Source organism: Lactuca sativa, chromosome 1, assembly GCF_002870075.4.
Source record: "Lactuca sativa cultivar Salinas chromosome 1, Lsat_Salinas_v11, whole genome shotgun sequence".
NCBI classification, from domain to species: Eukaryota; Viridiplantae; Streptophyta; class Magnoliopsida; order Asterales; family Asteraceae; genus Lactuca; species Lactuca sativa.
In genome coordinates, this window is record NC_056623.2 from 237,740,055 (window position 1) to 237,764,329 (window position 24,275).

General features: G+C 39.4%; 1 protein-coding gene across 1 annotated transcript; it reads right to left on the reverse strand.

The window, feature by feature from the left end:
* Positions 1–15: 15 nt before the first annotated feature.
* LOC111897396 (chromatin remodeling protein EBS) lies at positions 16–3,220 on the reverse strand. The gene is made up of 5 exons (XM_052764906.1): positions 2,961–3,220; positions 1,870–2,212; positions 952–1,020; positions 549–684; positions 16–225 (listed from the first exon to the last, which is right to left on the reverse strand). Exons 1-5 carry the CDS (start codon positions 3,031–3,033, stop codon positions 199–201), a joined length of 648 nt encoding a protein of 215 aa, XP_052620866.1. The 5' UTR covers positions 3,034–3,220; the 3' UTR covers positions 16–198.
* Positions 3,221–24,275: the final 21,055 nt, after the last annotated feature.

Here is a 24,275-nt window from a genome sequence, read left to right on the forward strand (position 1 = left end):
TGAAAGGAACACACATGCCTAGAAAACAACCAAATTTGAAAGGAGAAATCCGGAAATACAATTTAAAGTTCAACCTACAATTTTCTCATCACTAACTGTTTTCCAACCAAAAGACTCTTGAGTTAGTTTTTTTTTCTGCACTGTACAACACACATAACACATGGTACAACCCTCTCTCTTCAACCACACCAACTGAAATCACCTCTTTTGTCGCTTGTGTTCACCCTGCAAAATTAAAAATCCAAGAAAACCAAATCAGACGCATGAAAAATGATCATCACCCAATCCATGCTTTTTGAATAAATGGTGTTTAAAAAAATAATTGAGAAATAGCAACGTACTTTACATTATATATATATATATATATATATATATATATATATATATATATATATATATATATATATATATATAACCGGATATATTTAGATAAAAGTAGGATGCTATAATGAGCAAATCAATTAAAGAACATTGCTATTTTCTGAATAAAGTAAAAAAGAAACAATATTTAAATGGATTAAATATTTTTGAGGGGAGAGTGGTTTGACCTTGCCATTGACCAGAGATGATGAAGAATTTCTATTTGGAGGTCTCTTGACATCTTCAGATGAGCAATCAGAACATGTAAAGCTATCTAATTGCTTTGCCTGCTCAGTAGTCATATTCAAACAAGTTGGATGATACCTACAATTTCAAACATAATAACACACAATAAAATGGTATAATAGTTACTTTAATTACTACTCAAAATAGTTGATGTTAATGCTTGAAATACTTGTTTCCATCAAAGAAATGAAAGAATATATATATATATATATATATATATATATATATATATATATATATATATATATATATATATATATATATATATTGTAACAAGAATATGGAAGAAACAGAAGACAAAGCAATTGTGAAGTCGTGATTTTTGGTTGTATATGACATACATACCAGTCTTTGCAAGCTTCACATTGCACCATTAAGTCATCAGGATTATATGGCATTTCACATTTGCAATACCTTCAAAACAAAATCATAAAATAGTAATTTGAAACTTCAAATTGGAAAAATGATTTAATCAATTAAAAAAAAAAAAAAAGGTGAGGCTCCATGCATTTGTTACACGGGACAAGATTGAATGAGCTGGATTGGACTGGACAAACTTTCTAGGGCTAATTTTGATAATGAAGGTGGGGAGGGCATGTACGTCTTTTGCACAGATGAGATATCAAATAAAAAATTGCAATTTTTGGAACTCATTTTTTGTCATAGTGAAGTCTCATCTATCAACTTAGGAATAACTTAAGGTTAATAACTAGTTTTCGGTTAACACAAAAAAATGCCTTGTACTTCTACCATTTAACTTTTGACTGCTTTATATTTCTTTTTCCTAGTTAGGAGGTTTTAAAAAAGGCAGAAATAGCAGAAAAGCACAACATACTTTCACCTTTTTATCATGAAAGTATCATTTTCTTATGATTATTAATTTATTACAATAATAGTTCGGTGGCTAAATCGATAACATGGTAAAAGTACGTTGCGCTTTTCTGTGTTTTTCCCGAATAACATGGAAAATTGTTTTTCTTAAATGGTCAAAAAGTATAATGGTGTAATCACTACCATAAATTGTTACATGACAAATTCCATAAAATGATAAAAGTAATATGCTCTTCGTGTATTGTCCCCTTAAAAGCTTGAAATACATTTTCCATGACTTTTTTTCTATTAATAACTTTCTACGGCTATTTTCAATGATGTAGATGAGGATGGCATTTTCGTCTTTGGGATGGACAAAAAAATACCTAATGGCATCAGTCTCAGTTCCAGTCCAATACACATCAAACACAGTACAACCTGTTCAAAACTTACACTGCAACACGGTCAGGCGTGAACCCTCCGGTGGCAGCCTTGTACTCAAATCTACAAAAGTAGTCCTCGGGTCCCACATCCTCAAGCTTGGTGTAATTCTTGAAGGAATGGACAATACATTTGTCTTCAATTGTATGAGCACTTTGGATATCAAAGTGGTCGGATAAAAACAACTCTTTTATCCCATGAAATTGTCTTCTCCCTCCCATTGATTCCTCTGGACGATAATACCATCGAACTTTAACCTTCACGTTTCCTTTGACATCCGCTTCTATGTTCTCCACACGAGCTACATACGGGTTCTTCTCATTCTCAGAAGATCTCATCAACACAGAATCTCCAGCTTTATCATCAAAAAACAATAAACTAGAATCACAACCCCTTACATAAAGCTTTGTTTTGTACTAGGGCATAAAATATTATTATTACATTTCCTTTTTCTTTACCCTAGAAACTCATAAAACAAACAAGTGTTTCTATTCAGTTCCAGCTCAAGTACCCAAAGCTTGCAACTCTAGTCACAAATTTGTGGATATGTATGGTTTAATATAGCTACAATGTGTGTGTATATGCATAAATGATCTACTTCAGCTTCTAAAGAGTTGTAACTGAATTTTACACACTCAAAGTCTCAAACCAAAAGAAAAGAAAAAGACCATACTGTAATCTAATCATTTGAAGTTCTTGTTGGTGTCCTACACCAGCTAGATGTGGGGCCACATGTGCGCTCTTTTGGAAAGAAAAACTCAAAAAATAAATCTGGCTCTTTTCAAGACTATTTTGAAGAGAAAAAAAAAAAATCAAAACCACGCATATCTGGTAATTCCAGTGCCCTACTTACATTACCCTAGCAACTACAGATGGGAACATGCAAACCACACACAAATTTTACATTATAAAGTCTCACATAAACATAGGGTATTCAAATCAACTACTACACTAGGGTTTGAAAGTACATCGGTATCTCATGATTCAATTAGTCTCAAACATTTGTTCCTAAAACAAAATCTGAAGGACAATTTCAAAATCTGAAAAGGAAATCTATTTCAGCAAGTAAATGCTTTCGCGCGTTGTATGTTTGTATGTATTACCTCGGACTACTTTATTGGTGCCTCTGATGGTGTAGAATTCCAAGTCTCTCTTGCCTGGTCGAGTTTTCGCCATTGCTAACAATAAATCTGAGATCTTTGAACTGGAAAAGATTCCGGTTGCGATGTTTATGCTTCTAATGACGGATTTTAAGCGTTATATCAACGGTGGAATCGAAAATGTAACGTCATTTTTGTGTGTATTTTCGAGATTCTTCGAGGGCTCAAACAAAGTTTCTGCCGATAGGTGTATGAAAATGCAATTTGTTATTTATAGCCCGACCTAATTTTCATGTATTCATACATGATACATATACCAAAATACAAGTCTTTATCGACTAAATTTATGCAACTAAAGGGGTTGTTTGTTTGTTTTTTTTTTTTTTTTATGAGGAGTTGTGTAACCATTTTTGTTTGTGCCGCGCAGACATATGCTCTCGCAGATTGTTTGTTTTTTGGAAGTGCACAGACCAAAAAACATCTGCATGAGGTCTTCCTGACGCAGACATGGGTCACTGTCTTCAAAGGTCTTCAGACCTCATTTTAACAAAAAAAAAGACCATCTGTTTTTTTTCTATCTCTTTTTGCAGAAAATGCATTTTTAATCTTTATGACATGAAATTAAGTTTGAAAAATTAATTTATTTCAACAGCTGCAGACGTTAAAAACAAACAATCTTCTTATTGCAGACTGCAGACATTTGGTCTATCTCTTCTGCCGCAGAGGCTTGCAGATGTGGTCCACAGAGTGCAGACATTTTGGCTTCAAAAAAACAAACAACACCTAAGGGTGTATGGTTTGTCCTTTTTAGAAGCAAAAGTACTTTTTGGAAAAGATAAAAGGTAAAAGATGTTTGGTAGAAACATTTTAAAATCTATTTTTGGATTTTAGATAGAAGGAAAACTGACTTTTTAAAAAAGTTAGGAAAATCTGATTTTTTGTAACTTTTCCAAAAAAAACTTTTGCCTCAAAGACAAGTCAAACGCCCCCTAAATATATGTTTTATTATTTCAAATAATTATTTTTAATTTATTCGTATTTTTATGGATGTGTTTAACAAATTAGTTGTGAAAATCATATATTATATGTATTAATTTAAAAAAATTAAATATAAATGTCTAAATATTTGAAAACTTTAAATTTATAAGAAAATAAGAAAAATAATAAATTATTATAATGGAATTTTTTTGTCTTTTAAATTTAAACAAATAATTTAAATAAATAAAAGAAACTAATGAGCTTTAATTTTAAAAATTTTAAATTAAAAGATAAGTTCATTAATAAATTGATATCTATTTATTACTATATTTATTGCAATTATTATATTAAAATATTATATAAAAATTAATAAAATAAAAATTTTCATAAAATAACATGTGGAAAAATAATTAATTCAAAATAACTACAAAATAACATTTGACAAATTAAATAAAAGTGTAACAAGTGGGAAAAATCTTCATTTATTAGAGAGGATTATATGTTTTACCAAATTATTAATAATTTTCATTTTCATTAAAACATAAAAGTTTTACATAGACAGTAAACTGGCAACAAACTAGGGGTTGTAACATCCCGACTCCCAGGTATAATATTTAATTCATTTATATTCATTTTGTAAGGGCAACTCGACGAGTTGGAGGCCCCAACTCGTCGAGTAGAGATTTAAAATGGCCGCGTGATTTTTAAAGTCTACTTGACGAGTTGGAAGATCCCAACTCGATGAGTAGGAGTTGAGTGTGAAAACTCTAATCGAGCTATATTCATCTGTGAAAGAGAGAAGGAGGGAGGGAGAAAGAGAGAGAGAGAGAGAGAGAGAGAGAGAGAGAAAGAGAGAGAGAGAGAGAGAGAGAGAGAGACTAAGATTGTATGTTCCAGTGCATTTTTGGAAGGAAATTGAGGAGCAAAAGGCTTGGAACGAGAAGGAGCCCTTGGATTTAGTGTTCTTTCAGTGCTAGCTGCTACTTAAAGGTAAAAAGCTATCACCTTGATCATTTGCATGGTTAGATATCTTCATTAGGGAGTAAATGGTCATTTCCATTTTCTCCTTGAGTCCCCAAGTTGTTTGAGCATGCCATGAAGTTGAGACTTCAGATCTGGACAATATGAGGTCTCTTTGGCCTAAAGATTCGAGCTTTATCAAGCTATTGGCCAACTTTCATGCATAAAACCCTTGAAGAGTTTTGTTTTGGCATAATGAGCCTTAAATGTTGTAACACTCCTAGTCAGATATTAATTTTAAACCCTCAAAATGGAACTAATTAGCTAATGGTTTCCTTTGGGTACGTTGGGCGTACCTAAGGGTACGCTGAGCGTACTAAGATGGAAGGATCATGAAGGAACTATGCGCGTGTGGGGCGTATGCAGAAGATACGCGGGGCGTACGCAACAGAGGACCAAAACCCTAATGTGCGGTCTTGCCACCTATTTAAACACTTCTAAGCCTTTGGACCCAACCTTATTCGCCCCTAGAGCCTCATTTTAGTCCCTCGTCACCTGAGAATCATTGTGAGAAAGAGTTTGAGCCTAAGGAGTGGGTTTTGTGGTCTTTGTAAAGTTTATTCAAGAAGAAGGAGATCCTAAGCAAGCTTGGAGTGGCTTGGAGTTTCAAGATTCTGCACTTAGTTCACCTTGGAAGGCTCCTGGAGGTATAAAGTCGTGACCTTTCCATCTTGTTCTTTAGATCTAGTTAGGGTTTCCATTTTGTCCCCTTTAGTTGGATCTAGACCTTCTCTTGGTTGTGAAGCAACTCCAGAGACTGAGATGTGTAGAGACCCATTTTTATAAAGAACGGTGAATGCGAAAGAAAAATATCTCGAGATTAATCGTGTTTTTGGAAGTATGAACACGAAGAACATAATATGAGTTCATAAGAAAAAGGTAAGAACAAGAGAGAATATTAATGTATTTCATGAAGAACATGGTGGGAGAGAAACCCTCCCTAGGTGGGGAGAACCCACCAACTTTCTCTTTAGAATTACATTTGAGAAGCGTAACTCTAACTTAGAAAAAGAAAATGAGCTAGCTTATTTTAAAAAATGACCAACTCTCCCTTTATATAGGAGGGAGAGTATTTACACCATAAATACAATAAAAGGAAAATATAACCTAACTATCACTAATTATTTGTGGAGCATTTACATGCCCCAACATTCTCTCCCTAAATGCCTACAAATTATGAGAGATACAATAAGTGATACAAGGCTATAATACAGTAATCCGACTAGCAAGTGTGGTAATAAAATGAAATCAAGTGCTGAAATATCTCTGAAACTCTGAAGTGTCTGTGAAGTCTGAAACTGGCCATGAATCTCTGAAATGAAGGTCTTCGGCTTCAAAGCACAACCAATGAAGCAGAAAAATAAGATCCAAATCTTCAAACCAGTCATAATCACCCGAAGAAGGAGGTCACCATGAGCAAGTAGAAGATCCAATAAAATAAACACTTCGTCTTCAAAAGTCTGAAAAACATCTCGAGTTCTCGAATCATAATATACCAAAATTCTTCAAAGAATAACCTGCTAAAAATGTGAAGCATCCATAAAATGAAGTCCGGATAAAAATAATGTGAGTCCAAAAACATGGTTCAGCGATGCCAAAAATTTGATCTAATGATAAAAAATAAGTGCCACGTCACATCGATAAAAAAATAATCTTCGTCTTCAACATATCACAAATCTAAACTCGTGAAACCATAAGATCTGAACTGGATGCGAACACAAAATCATCCAGTAGTAGAGTCCGAATAATAAATAATCTGAATCACAAATCATCGAGTAATGCCAAAAATTTTATCCGTGAAGACCAAAAATAAGTGCCACATCGTATCACTAAATAAATAATCGTCTTCAGAAGTCTTCAAAATCCAAACTCAAACAATCATAATAACCTAATCCGGATGATATTCTCTCCCTATTTTTGATAACCAATGACCGGATATCAAAAATCAACAAATCATCGGATGGAGAGTGTCGGATACCAAGAGCTAAGATAAGATCTCCCTAGATGTATGAAGGGTCTCGATAAGAAACGAGAAAAAGTAAAATAAATACTCTTGCGGTCATGAGAAAGCGGGTGACATAGTTGCTGAAACTATGCTGAGAGAAATCTGTTGTGCCAAAAATATATCCAAATATCCAAACTGCGGTGCCGGAACACTTGAAGTGGTTTTCAATAGAGAATAAAGTCCACATGCTCAAGATACATGATTCGTCAACCAAAAATCAAGAGCGCCAAGTCATAATATCCCATAAAGTGCAGAATGCAAAACAACTTTGTTGATCAATCGTCGTTGCGGTGCAAGCGTCACAAAAAGATAATATGAAGTCCGACTGCGGTGGGAATATTCTTCCAATAATAATAATCAGCATGAAATTAATAACCAATGTGACAATCCATAGGTAGGTGGTGGCAAAAATTGGTGTTAAAAAAATTGGTTATAATAAAAAATGGCTAAATAAAAAAATTGGTGTTAAAAAAAATAATTGGCTAAATAAAAAAATTGGTGTTAAAAAAATGGCTAAATAAAAAAATTTGGCTGAAAAAAAAAATAAAAATAAATTAATTAAAAAAATGTAGAAAAAAAATCTGAATTAAAAAAAAAGTCTAGAAAAAAAATGGTTTAAAAAAAAAGGGGAGGGGAGGAAAAAGGTGGGGGAGGAGGAAAAAGGAAGGAGAAGGAAGAAGGAGGGGGAGGAGGAGGAGGAAGGGCTGAAGGAGAAGAAGGAGGAGGAGGGAGGAGGTGGCGCTGGAGAGAGGATCATTCGAGGTGAGGGTATTGCGGATGAGAGAGGGTGACAAGGGTGGGAGGTGGTTGCAGATGGAAGGGTTGTCTTGGGTGTGGACGGGCTAAGTGGCTAGGCTGACTGCGGATAGGCGACCTGGTGCAAGGGACTTCGGATGCGAATGACTGCGGTGCGACCTGTAGTAGGCGCCTTGCGATCCGAACCGAGGTGAGTATTTGCATGCGGATCAGGGTTCGGTCCGAGGCTGCGGTCCGAGCCAGCAGTGATCCGAAGTTGCGGTCAAGAGAGGCTTCGGTCAGCAGGATAAGGTAAGAGTGGGTTGCGGTCTCTTGGCTGCTGACCTCGACTGCTGATGGGACATTGATGACCTCGGATCAAAGGCTAAGAAGGGCTGCTGAGAGGCTTCTCAGGGGACTCCGGTAGGCAGTTTTTGGTTGCGGTTCGGGGGTCTGGAAAGGACTGAACTGGTGACGAAAAATGCTATTTTTTCATGAAAAATGGTACTGCAAAGGTCATTTATTCATATTTTAATAAGGGAATCTTTTTATAAAGCATTTAAGTCAACAAGTGGGTCTTGGGAATGCAAAAGAAAGAGTATATAGGGGTTTTTTAGGGGACAAAAGGTGATGGGATTTGTCATAGCCACATGGTTTTTGCTTGGGAAGGCAAATATAAGTGGAATACTCTTTACCCAAAAGAGTAAAAAGGACAAGATGCTTTATGCAAACACTTAAACAAATCCATTAGCACTAATTTGAAGATTCACAGCAACAAGCAAAAAGTAGAATATATGAATATCATACCTTTTGATGATCATAATAAACATGTTGTAGAGAAAAAAATCTTCTAGAAAAAAGTGCTTTACTCCACTATCTTCAAGAATAATAAGCCCATAACTGTTGTGTCTTCTCATCCAAGAAAAATAAACTTCCTGTAGCAAATTCTTTAACAAATTGGAGACCACAAAAATAATTTCTCTTCCCATTTGCTTCATTTCTTCAACAGAAAAATAATAAGAACATGAAGAACATCATTTTTCCAGCAATAATAGAACGAGCAGCAGCAACAACAATTTATTTTATTGAGATAGAATCACCCAAAAGATAGAACTAAGAAAGAACTTCATAAAAAAAAATTCCAGTTTGCAACCCGAAATTTTTTTCTTGTAGAAACATGGAAAAATCACAAGATAATCACCGAACGAGAGTCGTTCCCTTGAACTAATCGTGAGATCTTCAAGGTACGGCTCTGATACCAATTGTAGAGACCCATTTTTATAACGAACGGTCAATGCGGAAGAAAAATATCTCGAGATTAATCGTGTTTTTGGAAGTATGAACACGAAGAACATAATATGAGTTCTTAAGAAAAAGGTAAGAACAAGAGAGAATATTAATGTATTTCATGAAGAACATGGTGGGAGAGAAACTCTCCCTAGGTGGGGAGAACCCACCAACTTTCTCTCTCTCTAGAATTACATTTGAGAAGTGTAACTCTAACTTAGAAAAAGAAAATGAGCTAGCTTATTTTAAAAAATGACCAACTCTCCCTTTATATAGGAGGGAGAGTATTTACACGATAAATACAATAAAGGGAAAATATAACCTAACTATCACTCATTATTTGTGGAGCATTTACATGCCCCAACAAGATGTCCAGATCCGAGCTTTGTAAGCATGCTAAGTGCATAAAGTTACGAGCTTGGTGGGTGCTAAGACTCCATGCATGATTTGAGAGATCTTACTTAAGGTCTTAGAGTGAGAAATGAGGTTTTGATGTCCTTGATAGCATGCAAGGTCATAAAGTTGCCAACTTTATGACCTAGGTCGTTAAGATGTGTTCATATATGATTTTGGGACGTTGAACCATCAAGTAATAAGCACTTAATGGAAAGAGTGCTTAATATGTTCCTACGTTGGGCGCATCATAGAGAACGTCGCGCGTAATGTGCATAAGCCCGGTACGCTGTGCGTACCATGGTGGTACGCATAGCGTACGCACCCCTGATGGACTTGGACTTGTTTTGGGCCCATAAGCATTTTGGACCTTAATCTATCTATTGGGCCTGACCACAATTCGAGTTAATGGGCCAACTGATCAGTCTTGGGCTAGAAGTATTATAGTTGTGCCTTAATAGGCCATGTGGCCCATTAATAAATTTTGAACATGGACCTTGGGGCCCATTAGCCAAGGAAGACTCTTGGACCATTAGGAAAGGACTTTGGGGTTGAGTTTTCAGTTTGGCCATGATCAAAATCTAATCTTGGGTTAATATTGTTATTGTTCAGCACTAGTGGTTTCGGACTGTTAAGAGAGCAGCTATTGTACTCAACAGTTGGAGGTGAGTCTTCTTACCATACCTATGGGTCTTAGGCACCAAGGCCGGCTTATTATGTGATTATGTTACATGTGTTAGTCCTTATGTGTATTGATGTGATATGTGATTGTAGGTTTTTCATGAAGACCCCGGGGGAGCCTGTGGCATTGGATGTAAGACCACGTGGGGTAGCCCGTGGCAGTCCTAAGTAAAGACCATGTGGAGTAGCACATGGCATTGGATGTAAGACCATGTGGGGGAGCCCATGGTAGTCCTAGGTAAAGACCATGAGGGGTAGCCCATGACACTATTACAGATTTTATGTATGCATGGTTTATGTGATATGTGTGTAGCTTTAACTAGCTAACAGGATATGTGTATGTGTGGTGTGTGATATGCTCTAGGGAACTCACTAAGTATTTCACTTACATGTTTTTGATTGTTTCAGGTACATCTGAGCCCAAGGGCAAGGGCAAGGCGTGATGGCACGACGTGCACTCTAGCGCTCTCTTTAATTGTTAGGATTTGGGACACTTTGATGATTTGAACAAGTTGTAATGAATCGATGATTTGAAAACAATTATGTTGGAATTTTATGGTTTAAGCAGTTATGTTATATTAATTAAAAAGTGAAAATTTTCTTTAAAAATTTGGGTCGTTACAAGTTGGTATCAGAGCCTTGGTTTGAGGCATTCAGACACACTCTCAGGTGTGTCAGGACTCAAACTAAGGAAATGGCAAAATTGTTTTCAAAAGTAACTTAAATTTTTTTTTTCAAAAGGAAGTGAAAGATGAGAGTGCAACGCGCGCGATCAGCAGAGCCAAGTAAGTAGTTCCCCAACATGTTAGCCATGTTATACTGATATTTGAGCTTTGTTGATTATATGGAACTTGCTATGTGTATGATTTTAAAATTGTATACGGTTAGGAGCTTATAGCCTCAGAATGATTGATTTGGCCTTATTTCCTGTTCCTTGTTTGGTTGTGGTTCTAGGGTAGAGTCTTTTATTCGAAAGTCTATTTGATCCTTTTTATGTGTACAAATTGCATGCATAAAGGCAACCTGTCATGATTGGTTTGACTGATATAAGTAGAATGAATCCTAAGACAGCCTGAGGTCGATGTACTCGGGAATTGTGGATTATGTTTGGTTATGGGATGAATTGGAGCTATCAGGTAGAGCAGTTGGGAAAGGTACTGGTAGGTGTAGAAGGTAGTATTGTGTAACAACCATAAAATTCAAGCCAAATTAAAACTTTTTAAATCATTTAAAACCATTAAGTTATTACAATTTGTTTTCAAAATAGTTTAAGCATCAGAGTATCCCCGGAATCAATCATGAAAATATGAGGAGGTGCACGATCACGCCTTCGCCTTCCCGCGATCATCAGAAATACCTGAAATAAAATCAACAACTGTAAGCCCAAAGCTTAGTGAGTTTTCCCAAAATACCAACGTCATACAAATATAGCCATATCATATAACAAATATAGAACAACATGCATAATGAGCCTTCATCCTGACTGGACCGCCTCACAGGGCCTACAACCTATCTGGACCGCCTCGTAGGGCCTACAGCCTATTCGGACCGCTCACCGGGTATGTTGGCCTACAGCACAAAGCAGGACCGCCTCAACCCAACCCCCAATCAAACAAACATGTACACATAAATATCATACACTAGCACATATCATATAACAGTCAAACCGATCTAACAAATCTCTAATCATTGCAACATCCCAATAGCTGGGATACAGACCTAACCGATCACTTAAATAGCATCATCCTATAACCAGGACAATCAAGTACACATAGATATCATATAACACCATCATGTATATATAAAACAGTCAAACCGATCTAACAGATCTCAAAGCATAACAACAATCCATAACCAGGATATCGACCTAACAGGTCACTACCATAGCATCATCATATATACCAGGATGCCGACCCAACCGGCTCACTAAAGCATAGCATATCACCATCCTAACTACCAGGATGTAAATCAGTAAGCATAACATGCAATAATCCGAATACAATCCATAAAGGGCCGGCATTGGTGCCTTAGACCCTATTGATATAGTGAGGATAACTCACCTGGCACTGTTGAAGTCCCGCGGATAAAACTCCAACTGCTGGTTGACAGCTTCCTGAACTATCAACATCAAACAACACCTAATTAATAATTGGGTTCCAAGCCCAAGGTCCAACTCACACACCAAAAGCCCAAAAGTCAAGTAATGGGCCAAAGCCCAACATGTGGCCCAATTTTCCAAATTGGGCCCATACCTCTAAATGGTCTTTCCTTAAGGCCCAGTATCACATAATCACAAAGGCCCAATTATGGCCCATCTATGGCCCAATTTTCCAAATTGGGCTCAAGTATCTCACATGGGCCTTATCCTAAAACCTATTAATTATTCTAGTTCATTTGCTTGATCTTGATGGCCCATTAATAATCTAATCATCAAGGCCCAAAAGAAGGCCCAATAATAAACCCAAGTAAAATTAGGGTTTCTCATAAAATGACGATCAGGGTTAAGTGTTTCTCACTTAACCCATTAAGGACTTAATCCATTAAGGACTTAATTCATTAAGTCCATTATTGTCTTAGCTTAATTTGCCAATGCTTATAATTTAATGTTTTAGGTTTAATAATTAATTCACGTGCGGGTCTCGATTAATTCTCAAAAATTAGGGGTGTAATCCCTTAGGGTTTTCCAAACCCTAATTAAGGTTTCCTACCCAATATTAGGCCATTAATCAATTGGTTGGGCTTTAGGTCACTTTGGGCTTCATTGGGCCCACTAGGGTTTCATTTGGCCCATCCTGTCCAATCATCCCAAACGAGGTCCAAAAGCAATCAAAGCACACCGCCACCCGACACGGTGGCGGTAGCCACCACCTCACGGTGGTGGGTTTTTTTTTGAGTTTTTATTATTATTCTGTCACTGATTATAGTTTACAACACCAAAACCAAACACACACTAATTAAACACACACACAACCACCCTTGTGGTGGCTGGTGGTGATAGATGGTGGCAGCCACCATGGCTGGCGGCCATTGTGGTCCCTTACACTTCCGGCCAACAATAACAAGCTAAAAAAAACAAATATAAACAACAACCCTCAATGAAATACACCAAACGAACGTAGCCACCCACCTGGTGGCATAAGGCAGCAGCACAAGAAAACTGGCAGCAGCGATAGCCATGTCGGCAGATGGCGTTGAACGAAACAGCGGGCAACATCATCAGTTAACGGCGGCCATGGACAACCCCTCCTCACACTCGACGTCCCATCGTCGATTTTCCTCTTCTTTTGCAACAGAAACAACGACGACAGATGGCAGCGGAGACTGGGACATTTCCTCAACGTCTCCTTGTCGGCAGTTTGGAGCAGCAACGTCGCTGGATGCTCCAGCGCTTCTCGGCTTCTCTACTCGTCTGAAACAACGTCGACGACAGCAGCAAGATGGAACGATGGTTGCCGGACTCGGCGATGCCAACAGCAGATGAGGAGGCTTTAATGGTGGAGGTGGCTACCGGGAATGAAAAAGGAGATGGAGGCTAGAGGTTTAGGGTTAGGGTTACCGGTTAGTGAGGTTATATACCCGCCTCATGAAAAGGTTGGCTCATAATGACGCAAATGGTCCCTCATTCTCCTTTTTTCTTCGTCCTTAATTTACAATCTAAACCCTCCCTTTTGAAAATCATTACCTATCAAGTCTGAATACTTACCATATGGCCCCTCCATGACTAATTATTTTCAACTTAGGCACATAATTTACCCTTTTTGCCACAGCCGTCCAAGATCCTTTTATTTTAAGTCCAAATGATACCAAACACCCCCTGACTACTGAAAATCTTTACAAAATAAATCCTAAAATTTCACTTTAACCCTCGGAGATTTAATTCTTGTCATTTGGCTTCCCAAAACCAACACCCCACTAATTATTCGATTTTGAGCTATAATAATATAAAATAATAATAAGATTACTTCTCGGGGTCCTGAGTTTATTATTTTAATTAGTCTATTTAAAACAGGATGTTACAGCTCTACCCCACTTAAATTTGATTTCGTCCCCGAAATCATTTCTTATCATTCCTTACACGCCGAACAACTCGAACTACATGGATATAATCACGAGCATAACTCTATCCTTTCCAAGGCAACCGTAACCAACTCTCGTAGGGTTCTAATATATGATCACATTTACTCAATCTAAATTCTGAAGTCTCAAGATGGTCTGACACCCTGACAAATTGCCCATACTAGATCATTATTTTTGAATTTATTACACTTATCTCCCAATTGGCCACTCAACCGCTAATAACATGGGGTCCTCACCCAAAAACAGAATCACAAATTCCACACTACAATTTCTAATTCTCTTCTTGACAGAGATTAGATACTCCTTAAAGATAAACTCGTTTCGATAACTAATTCCCAGATAATGAACAACGGGATGGAAACTAGGAGATGAACCCCTTCTGGATCAACAAGACAAAGTTTCCTTTAGTTCTCGACCCACATACATATAATAACCGGCTCATAAGCACAAATACTCATACCTGGCCGAATCAACATTGGGCCAGAATACTAGGCATGCCTACGACGGGTCCAGTCATCCCCAGGATGGAATACCCTCGTATCACACACATTTTTGGTCCAATCAACCCTCGGGTTAGAATACCAAACACGTCAGTTCCACTCAATCGTAGGGTCCGGTCATCCTTACGATGCAATACCCTAGATTGGAATACCGCTATATACATAACTCGGGGAACGAATAACTTGAAATCCAAGGACCTATCCTAGCATCTCTTCCAAAATCCTATGATTCGTCACAACCAAGTAACACTAATCTGAAACACCGGGCTCCGGCCCGGTCGCGGAGCTAAAGGACTCCCACATAGTTGCCTCACACGACTTCCAAACGAAATCCTTCCTTGGAACTAGTTGTCACTAGTTATCATGCCACTGCGACTCTAACAACTTCCTGATCCAACCAATCGGACCCATGCATCAAATCCTGACGTCACCAAATCCAAGGCTAAAAGTGATTGCTACCTGACCAATGGTAGACTTATATCTTAAACGACCTTAAGCAATTCCTTGCTTCCTTGACCTCTTAACTGTAGTGACGTTCCTACAGTCTTATCGTTGGCTTAACCAGATCTAATCCCTCTGGGGAAACCCATAAACCCTTCCACGTCCTAATAACGTGCTCATGTTATCTACCAACCAAGTGAAGGCTGTGTCTACACCCACAAACTTAGATCACTCAAGTACCATCAGCTAACCTTGTGAATGCTACGGCTACACCCGCAGACTTACAACACCTCTCACACTATCTAATCGCTAGTGAATGCTACGGCTACCCCCACAGTCTTACAACACTTCCCATATCGGTCGAACACGCACTCGACCTAACATACAACTAAACTCAATGCGTGGCTAGAATCCTAACCTGATTTCCCAATTTCTGTTATCAAGCACCGAGAAGATGTGATTCACATACTGGGGAGTTTTACCAAACTCCCAACTCACACAACCCTTAAACCAAACAACCACGTGGGGTGTCTTCTTTCTTGACAACGATGCAAAACTTATCCCAATTTCAAAACCGATCCTTCTTATGCATTTCAGTATGATTCTTCCCCACTTAGATTCAACTAAGTCTTCACAATACATGGAAATTTGAGACTTCCCAATCCTTTTTACTTCCAACGATCGATCTAATGACAACCAGACCTTTCCAGGTAGTACTTCTTTACTAGCCAATCCTGAATGATCACATGCTTCTAATAACTAGATGAGCACTTCTTGAATCCCAGGGAAACCAAACGTCCCTAAAGCTCTAATGATCCCACACCCAAATCTTGAAGACCAAAAATAGATGCTCCAACTAATGTCTCAACAAAGAGCTACTCCCCTTGGCGCTTTCCCTCGCCAGCCAATAACGGTTACTAAAACCACCGAATCCTGCCAATGTTAAATAACCATCTTGTGGGAACCTGTCCGCAGACCTCCCACATAATACCCTTCTTCCCAAAGCGTTCCAACAATCCTCCCACTCTCAGCTCTAGAAATCATATCATTCAGGGCCTCGCACCTTGTCTCACTCAACAGCTCAATCATCCACAACTAAACTGCAAACAACCTTTGCCCTAAATCGGGCTACAACTATTCCCGAGACATAGTCTACAATCCCAAAAGTACAATAGATCGCACAACCAATCCTTACCACCCGATACAAGAGATCCAAGGTGAACCGGACCACACAACACACTTATGCCACATTGATCCACCTGCGCTCACCGGCGCTGAAATAATGTTGTCTATCCCTACAACCAACTAACCCCGAGCTGTAATACAACCTGATCATGGGGTCACAAGTCTGCTCACTCTTTTGAGCTTGAAAAACTGAGAGGACACAGTCCTTGACCTACAAAATGACAATCTAATCCATCAATTAACCATTCCACTTCCAGCTGTAAAACCCCAGCTGAACATAGTAATCACTCCTTTCCGGAGTCCACACGACTCTCATTTCGGCCTCGAGCAAACCCCCGAGCCTAAAATCTAGAAACTCATGTACTAGCATCTCCTACTTAACCCACGGAAATATAACGAGTACAGATAATCTTCCTGATCCCAAATAACTGCAGCCCTCTGCTCATCAAATACGTCCTAGTAACAAGTTCCTACCATTTCTTTGCCTCGAACCTCAGCAGGTTCAGAACGTGCCTGAACTTCTGGTCAGTAGGACATGAACATGTGAAGCAACATCCCTCCACATCATATGGCCACCTCATGGCTATAACCAGGTCCTAAACCCTACCGAAGGTCGGGGCTTCGCATTATCGAAGTCCCGATACTAGAAAGCTCGACTGGCTCGTCCTCCTGTCGACGTTACAGTTGTTGAAGCTGTTGCGGCAGCCGTCTCAACAATGGCTGCATAGTGCTCGTCAAAATACTCAACCACGGCAGTCTTAATAGACCCACACATCTCCGGTAACTATCCCCAGACAAACTCGATCACCTCCTCCCAGATGGTCTCACTGACACGGTCCTCTAACAATCTAGACATCTCGTAACCACCATTCTGGTAAGACACCAGAAAGATCTCTAATACTCCATATAACGATAGGGGGCCAACTCACAACTAAACCTTAGGGGTTGTGACTTCCTTGATACGCGTATGGGTCCTGTGCTTTTAGTAGTACGGGCCCATACTACCTTCCACACCTACCCATATTTGTCTCAAGTATCACCACAACACCCTAACAATATACATAAACATGTCGAGCGCTCGATCCTCACCCCTAGAGGAATGCTAAATATCTCGTAACCGGCCTCACGACCCCACACAACCTACCCATCCATGAAATTTCCACCAACCATGTTGCACTAATGTATGCTAGCTGTAACACCCGTTTATTTATTAGTTAAATAAATAAGTTAATGAACGAATGTTAGCCTAAAATAAATAATTATATATGCAGGGTGTTGGGTTCGAGGAGTTAATTGCCACATTTTTAGAAGTCGGGGATTAAAAGCGTGAGTTTGGGACTCATTTTATAAATATTTATGAAGACAGGGGCTCCGTGGTAATTATTTGAATTTAGTTTAATAGGAAATGAGGTGGAAGGGCTGATTATGTCGTAATTAAGATATTGGGGGCTGTTTGATAATTTATAGGACTTAAATTGTAAGGAATCTCCATTAATTGGGTTGAAAGTGTAAATATTGGATCACATTTTTAAAGAAAATGGAAAAGAGGGGCTGAACTTGCCATTATGGAAACAAGTTTGGGGGATCGGGGTATATAAACCCATCACCCCCGGTTTTAACCCTAACCCTAGCGGCTCTCAGCAGCCGCCATCTCTCCATCTTATATCCCCTAACCACCGGCCGCCACTCCCACTCCTTCACCTCCGGTCGCCACCATCTCCGCTGTTGCATCACCGGCGTTGAGGCTGTGAACCGCCGTTGTTACATTCCGTTGGTGAGAACGACATATCCATTTCATTCGCCAAGAACCACCAGAAAACGCCGCCAATGCACTCCTTCCTTTGCCGACGAAGACTGCTCCTTGGTCATCGGGGTCGTGGGCAGTTGGGGGACGTGAGTTGTTGCTGTTTCCGTTCACCAGTGGGAGTTGTGACTCCCTTTCCTTCCTCGTTCTTCTTCTGTTACGTTGTCACAGGTCCGTCGCCGCCGCCTGTGCAACGCGTTGCTGCTTCAGTCATCGTATGCCACCCGAGAGGTGGCCGAGTTCGTGTCTCGTGGGTTCAAGGACGCTGATGTTTCAGATTCGTGTGGTGTGGCTGTTTGACTGGGAACCACCAAAAACCACTGCCACCCCTAGAAGGGTGGTGATTGCCATCACAAAACCGTTGCAGCTGCCGCCTCCCAATTCTGTCGCCGCCAACCACTGTTGTTAGGTGTGGTGTTATTTGGCCGAAAAACCGAGAATGGCCACCACCACCACCGTGAGGTGGTGGCTGCCACCTTGTGCCACCATGTATGTGTGTTTACGTTAGTTAGGGTGTGTGTGAGTTTTGGTATTTCATTGTAAATTGTAAAAGAAAATGGAATAATGAGAAAGAAACCTTAACCACCACCGTGAGGTGGTGGCTGCCGCCTCCCGCCGCCACCGGCCGCCGTGTCGGGTGGCGGTGTGCTTGTCTTGTGAGTTGACTCGATTGGGGATGCTTGAAACCCTAATGGGCCTTGTTAGCCTAATGGGCCCAATGAGCCAAATGGGCTTAGTGAAAACCCTAATGAGTCTGGACTCTAATTGACCCAATAAGACCCTAATGGGCTTGATGACATTCTAGTGGGCTTGATAGGCCCAATAAAGCCCTAAATAACCTAAAAGTACAACAAATTAATAAATGGGCCAGTACTTGGGTTGGAAACCCTAATTAGGGTTTGAAAAACCCTAATGCAATCAAAACCCTAATTTTGGGAAATTAATCAGGACACACGGGAATTATTTAATAACTAGGGATATTAAATAACAATCATTGACAAGATTAATCTAAGCGTCAGTGGACTTATTGGATTAAGTCCTTAAAGGATTAAGTCCTTAATGGGTTAAGTAGGAAACTTAACCCTAATCGTCATTTTATGTGAAACCCTAATTTCACTTAGGTTTATTATTGGGCCTGATGATTGGGTTGTTAAATGGTCCATCCAAGATCAAGCAAATGGACTAGAATAATTAATGGGCTTTGAGGTAAGGCTTATATGAGGAGTTGGGCCCAATTTGGAAAATTGGGTCATAAATGGGCCATGGTTTGGTCCTTAATGATCACATGACATTGGGCCATTAGAAGGTCAAATGTTCGACTGGACTTTTGGTTGGGCCTTATGGTAAGACCTTATAAAGGTTTGGGCCCAATTTGGAAAATTAGGCCATGTGCTGGGCTTTGATTCTTAGTTCACTTTGGGCCTATGGATTGGGCCTTGGGCTTGAATAGGCCAAGATTGGGGTAATTTAGTAATTATCCAAGTATGTATTATGGTTATGTGTTGGGACCCAATTATTAATTGGGTGTTATTTTGGTATTGACAGTTCGGGAACCTGTCATCCAGCAGCTGGGGTTGAGTCTGCAGAACTACAGTAGTGTGGGATTGTGTCTACGGGACTTCAGCAGTGTGAGGTGAGTTACCTTCCAGTAGGAGTGAGTCTACGGCCACAATGCCAGCCCACTAGTAGGAGTTGTTTGTTAGATGATTGTCTTTGTGATAATTATCTGGTGTGTTGTTATCTGATATGCTTTATGTGCTAGAACGCTATAACATATATGTTAGTAGTGGTAGGGGTGATATAGCCCCTAGTTACCGGTTGAAAGATACTGAAGGGTAAGATAGTACCCATGCATGCCTAGCGTTATGATATCTTATTATGTGATAGTTGTAAGGTGTGAAATAGTCCCTGGTTACTGGTTGAAATATACAGATGGCAGATACCGGTTGAAAGATACCGATGCCAGTTACCGGTTGAAAGATACTGAAGGGGTATACAGAACCCACGTAATGCTTATCTGTCTGTTTATGATATGTTAGTATGTGATCAGCATGTTCATGATGTTAGTATGTGATCAATATGCTTATGACATATTATTATGTGATAGTGGTAGGGGTGAAATAGTCCCCGGTTACCGGTTGAAAGATACCGATGGCAGATACCGGTCGAGAGATATCGATGGTGTTATGTGGTATGTGGTATGATGGGGGAACTCACTAAGCTTCGTGCTTACGGTTTACAGTTTTGGTTTCATGTACTCATTTTAAAGGAAAGGAGTCGGCTTGATCGCAGCGCATCACACTATGGTTTTCCGCACATGAGATCTTTGGGATTACACTCTGATATTGTTTTCTGATAACATGTTTGATTGTTTCTACTTTGGTTTTGACATGACATGATATTACAGATGTTTTATTACACTGTTGGTTTTATAATGACGTATTTAAAAATGAAAGTTTTGGCCTATATTTTTAGGATGTTACAAGTTGGTATCAGAGCCTTGGTTTGAGGGATTCAGGCACACTCCTGGGTGTGTCTGAACTCAAACTAAGGACTTGGTATGAAAATTTTCATAAGTAAAACCCTCTTTTTTTAAAAGAAGTTCGAAAAAATTTTTAAATGAGAAAAGAACTTTGAAAAGGACAAGGTGTGTGATGTGTGCAATCAACCGAGCTCAAGTAAGTTTTCCCCAAGATACCCATACATGTTATGTTATGATATGATATGATATGATATGATGATGAGACTGCATGCTATATTAGGGCTAAGGATCTAGGAAGATGCCTTATATGCCTGCGGTATGTGCTTGTTGAGCTGCATGATAGTAATGATCAGTCAGTGATAGGATAGCCTGTTTAGGTTATGCCTGATTGTATGAGCCTTTGGAGTTACATGCTAGTATAGATTCCTGATAGGATGATAAACTGATTTGATTGGAATGTGTTGGTTAGATTTCCCATTGTCTGAATGCTTCTTGCTTTGTGCTTTAAGGGACTCTTGGTAATGTGAGCTAGCTACTAAGTGAATATGCTAAATCGTGAGTGGCTATATTCATGAGGTAGCTAGTTGACATTACTGGGAATCTTTCAACAGCTGAGGACTGGGTGAGTACGAAACCTAGGAAGGCCTGGGATATGTTTCAGTGAGTTAGTAGTCAGGCTCAGTGAGACTTGGGTGTACCAGTTTGAGGAGGTGACTTAGAGGATTCAGGAGGATTGCTGAGGAAAGTATGGATAGGTGTGGAAGGTGGTATTGGGCCCGTACTACTGAAAGCACATGATCCATACTCAAATCAGTGAGAGTCTTGGAGAATCTGAGAAGCTTCGGGGAGAAGTTTGTGACCCAATTTAGGGACAAAGGATGTTCTAGTTGTTGTAGCTTAGCCATTGGCAAGTGAGTTAGTGAGCGTGGCAGGGTGTCAGACCTTGAAAGATATGATTCCCAGGAAGTTAGAGATGCGAGATCGATTTGGAGCACCCTGGAAAGAGACGGTTGTGCCAGGTGCGTATAGTAGAGGGTCCTGGGAAGAGATCCATGACTTCTGATCATCGGGTGAAAGGCCAGCAGGGCCGGAGTCAGTGCAACACGTATAGGAAAGTGCACAAGGGAGTTTGTCACTCCAAGGGTTTAGGCTGCTACGGGTGTGGCAGGGTTGATCATGACAGTTGAGGGTGATCAGTATTCCTCCATATGTTGTGGGTATGTCATATTCTACTACTAATAAATGGATGAAGGGAATACGTATCGCTTTGGGATTGTGAACGAGTTTGGGTAAGTTAGATCTCAGGTTGGTTTTCTGCTAGTGTTTGGGTTATCAAGGATCATATATGCCATCCAGCATGCCGAAAGGTCCTTCATGAACCCACAGAGGGACGTACCTTGCAGAGTGGGTTCCACGTGTACCGTTATCATTCCGGATCTTTGTTGAGATCTTTGCAGGAGTATTGTTGGAAGATCCTCGGTCAGGGTTGGAGCGATAGTTCTCCAGTAGAGTTAGTGTTTAGTGGTACTATGAGATTGGAAGTGGAAATGAGGACTCGTCAGTTAGAGTGAAGATTAAGGTCTTCAATTGACAGCATGTGAGATGGATTGAGGTGTCAGACTGGATCAGATTTCAAGAGTACTCATCAAGATTTCTGAGGGTCGGAGATCTCAAGGTTTAATCGGTGATTAAACGCTAGCATTGGCAGGCACGGGTTGTCATCAGTGGGATATTAGAAAGCGAGAAGGATTGGGAATCCTACCATTCTCATGCACTGTGAAGACTTAGTCAGATCTAAGTGGGGGAGATACTTTTTATAAAGTTCTCCAAATGTGAGTTTTGGTTGCGCAAAGTGCGATCTCTTGGGCACCTTGTCAACCAAAAGGGTATTCTAGCTGATCCGGCCAAGATAGAGGCCGTGATGCAGTGGGAGATTCTGGGTTCTCCATCAGAGATTCGGAGTTCCCTGGGTCTAGCGGGTTATTACCGAAGATTTATATGGGAATTCTTTGAGATTGAGCTTCCTTTTGACCCGACTGACCAAGAATTCGGTGCCCTTTTACTGGGGGGGGGGGCTGAGCATCAATATGCTTATGACATATTATTATGTGATAGTGGTAAGGGTGAAATAGTCCCCGGTTACCGGTTGAAAGATACCGATGGCAGATACCGGTCGTGAGATATCGACGGTGTTATGTGGTATGTGGTATGATGGGGGAACTCACTAAGCTTCGTGCTTACGGTTTACAGTTTTGGTTTCAGGTACTCATTTTAAAGGAAATGAGTCGGCTTGATCACAACGCATCACACTATGGTTTTCCGCACATGAGATCTTTGGGATTACACTCTGATATTGTTTTATGATAACATGTTTGATTGTTTCTACTTTGGTTTTGACATGACATGATATTACAGATGTTTTATTACACTGTTGGTTTTATAATGACATATTTAAAAATGAAATTTTTGGCCTGTATTTTTGGGATGTTAAACTAGCGATACATAACGCTGGACTCTATAGACTTTCGAATATTCAATCCTACCCTAAGCCCTAATCAATAAGAATAGAACATAAGGCTAAATCAAACATTCTCAGGCTATAAGATCTTAATTATATACAGCCGTGATGCATACACAAGCACCTACAGTAATGATGTCAATCTCATATAAGGAAAATTCTAGGCTAGCAGGCATCATGTACTCAGGCAATTCTATCATGCGATTCCTGAAGATTCATAGCCTAGTACTAGCATGTTGCTCTAACATATCACAATATCAATTAACTGTATGGTATTTTGCACTCTACTTACTGTTTTCAGATGATCGTACACTTCACATCCTCTTTTACTTATTTTGAAAACCATTTAAAATCATTTTGAAAATCTTTCCTTGATTTGAGACTGGATTCACACGAATGTTCCTCCAATTCACTCAAACCAAGGCTTTGATACCAACTTGTAACACCCATAAAATTCAAGCCAAATTAAAACTTTTTAAAACATTTAAAACCATTAAGTTATTACAGTTTGTTTTCAAAATAGTTTAAGCATCAGAGTATACCCAGAATCAATCATGAAAATACGAGGAGGAGCACGATCACGCCTTCGCCTTCCCACGATCATCAGAAATACTTGAAATAAAATCAACAACTATAAGACCAAAGCTTAGTGAGTTTCCCCAAAATACCAACGCCATACAAATATAGCCATATCATATAACAAATATAGAACAACATGCATAATGAGCCTTCAGCCTGACTGGACCGCCTCGCAGGGCCTACAACATATCTGGATCGCTATCGAGCCTTCGGCCTGACTGGACCGCCTCGCAGGGCCTACAGCCTATCCGGACCGCTCACCGGGTATGTTGGCCTACAACACAAAGCAGGACCGCCTAAACCCAACCCCCAATCAAACAAACACGTGCACATAAATATCATACGCTAGCACATATCATATAACAGTCAAATCGATCTAACAAACCACTAATCATTGCAACATCCCAATAACTGGGATATAGACCTAACCGATCACTAACATAGATAGCATCATCCTATAACCAGGACAATCATGTGCACATAGATATCATATAACACCAGCATGTGTGTATATATATATATATATATATATATATATATATATATATATATATATATATATATATATATATATATATATATATATATATATATATATATATATAACAGTGAAACCAATCTAATAGATCACAA

What these genes read in the sequence shown, in the direction of transcription:
- LOC111897396 (XM_052764906.1), bottom strand. Translation starts at nt 3,033, where the DNA reads ATGGCGAAAACTCGACCAGGCAAGAGAGACTTGGAATTCTACACCATC. An exon ending in ACGCCTGACCGTGTTGCAGT is followed by an intron (nt 1,021 to 1,869) that starts GTAAGTTTTGAA and finishes TTTGTTTTGAAG; the next exon opens with GTATTGCAAATGTGAAATGC. An exon ending in TGTGAAGCTTGCAAAGACTG is followed by an intron (nt 685 to 951) that starts GTATGTATGTCA and finishes TTGAAATTGTAG; the next exon opens with GTATCATCCAACTTGTTTGA.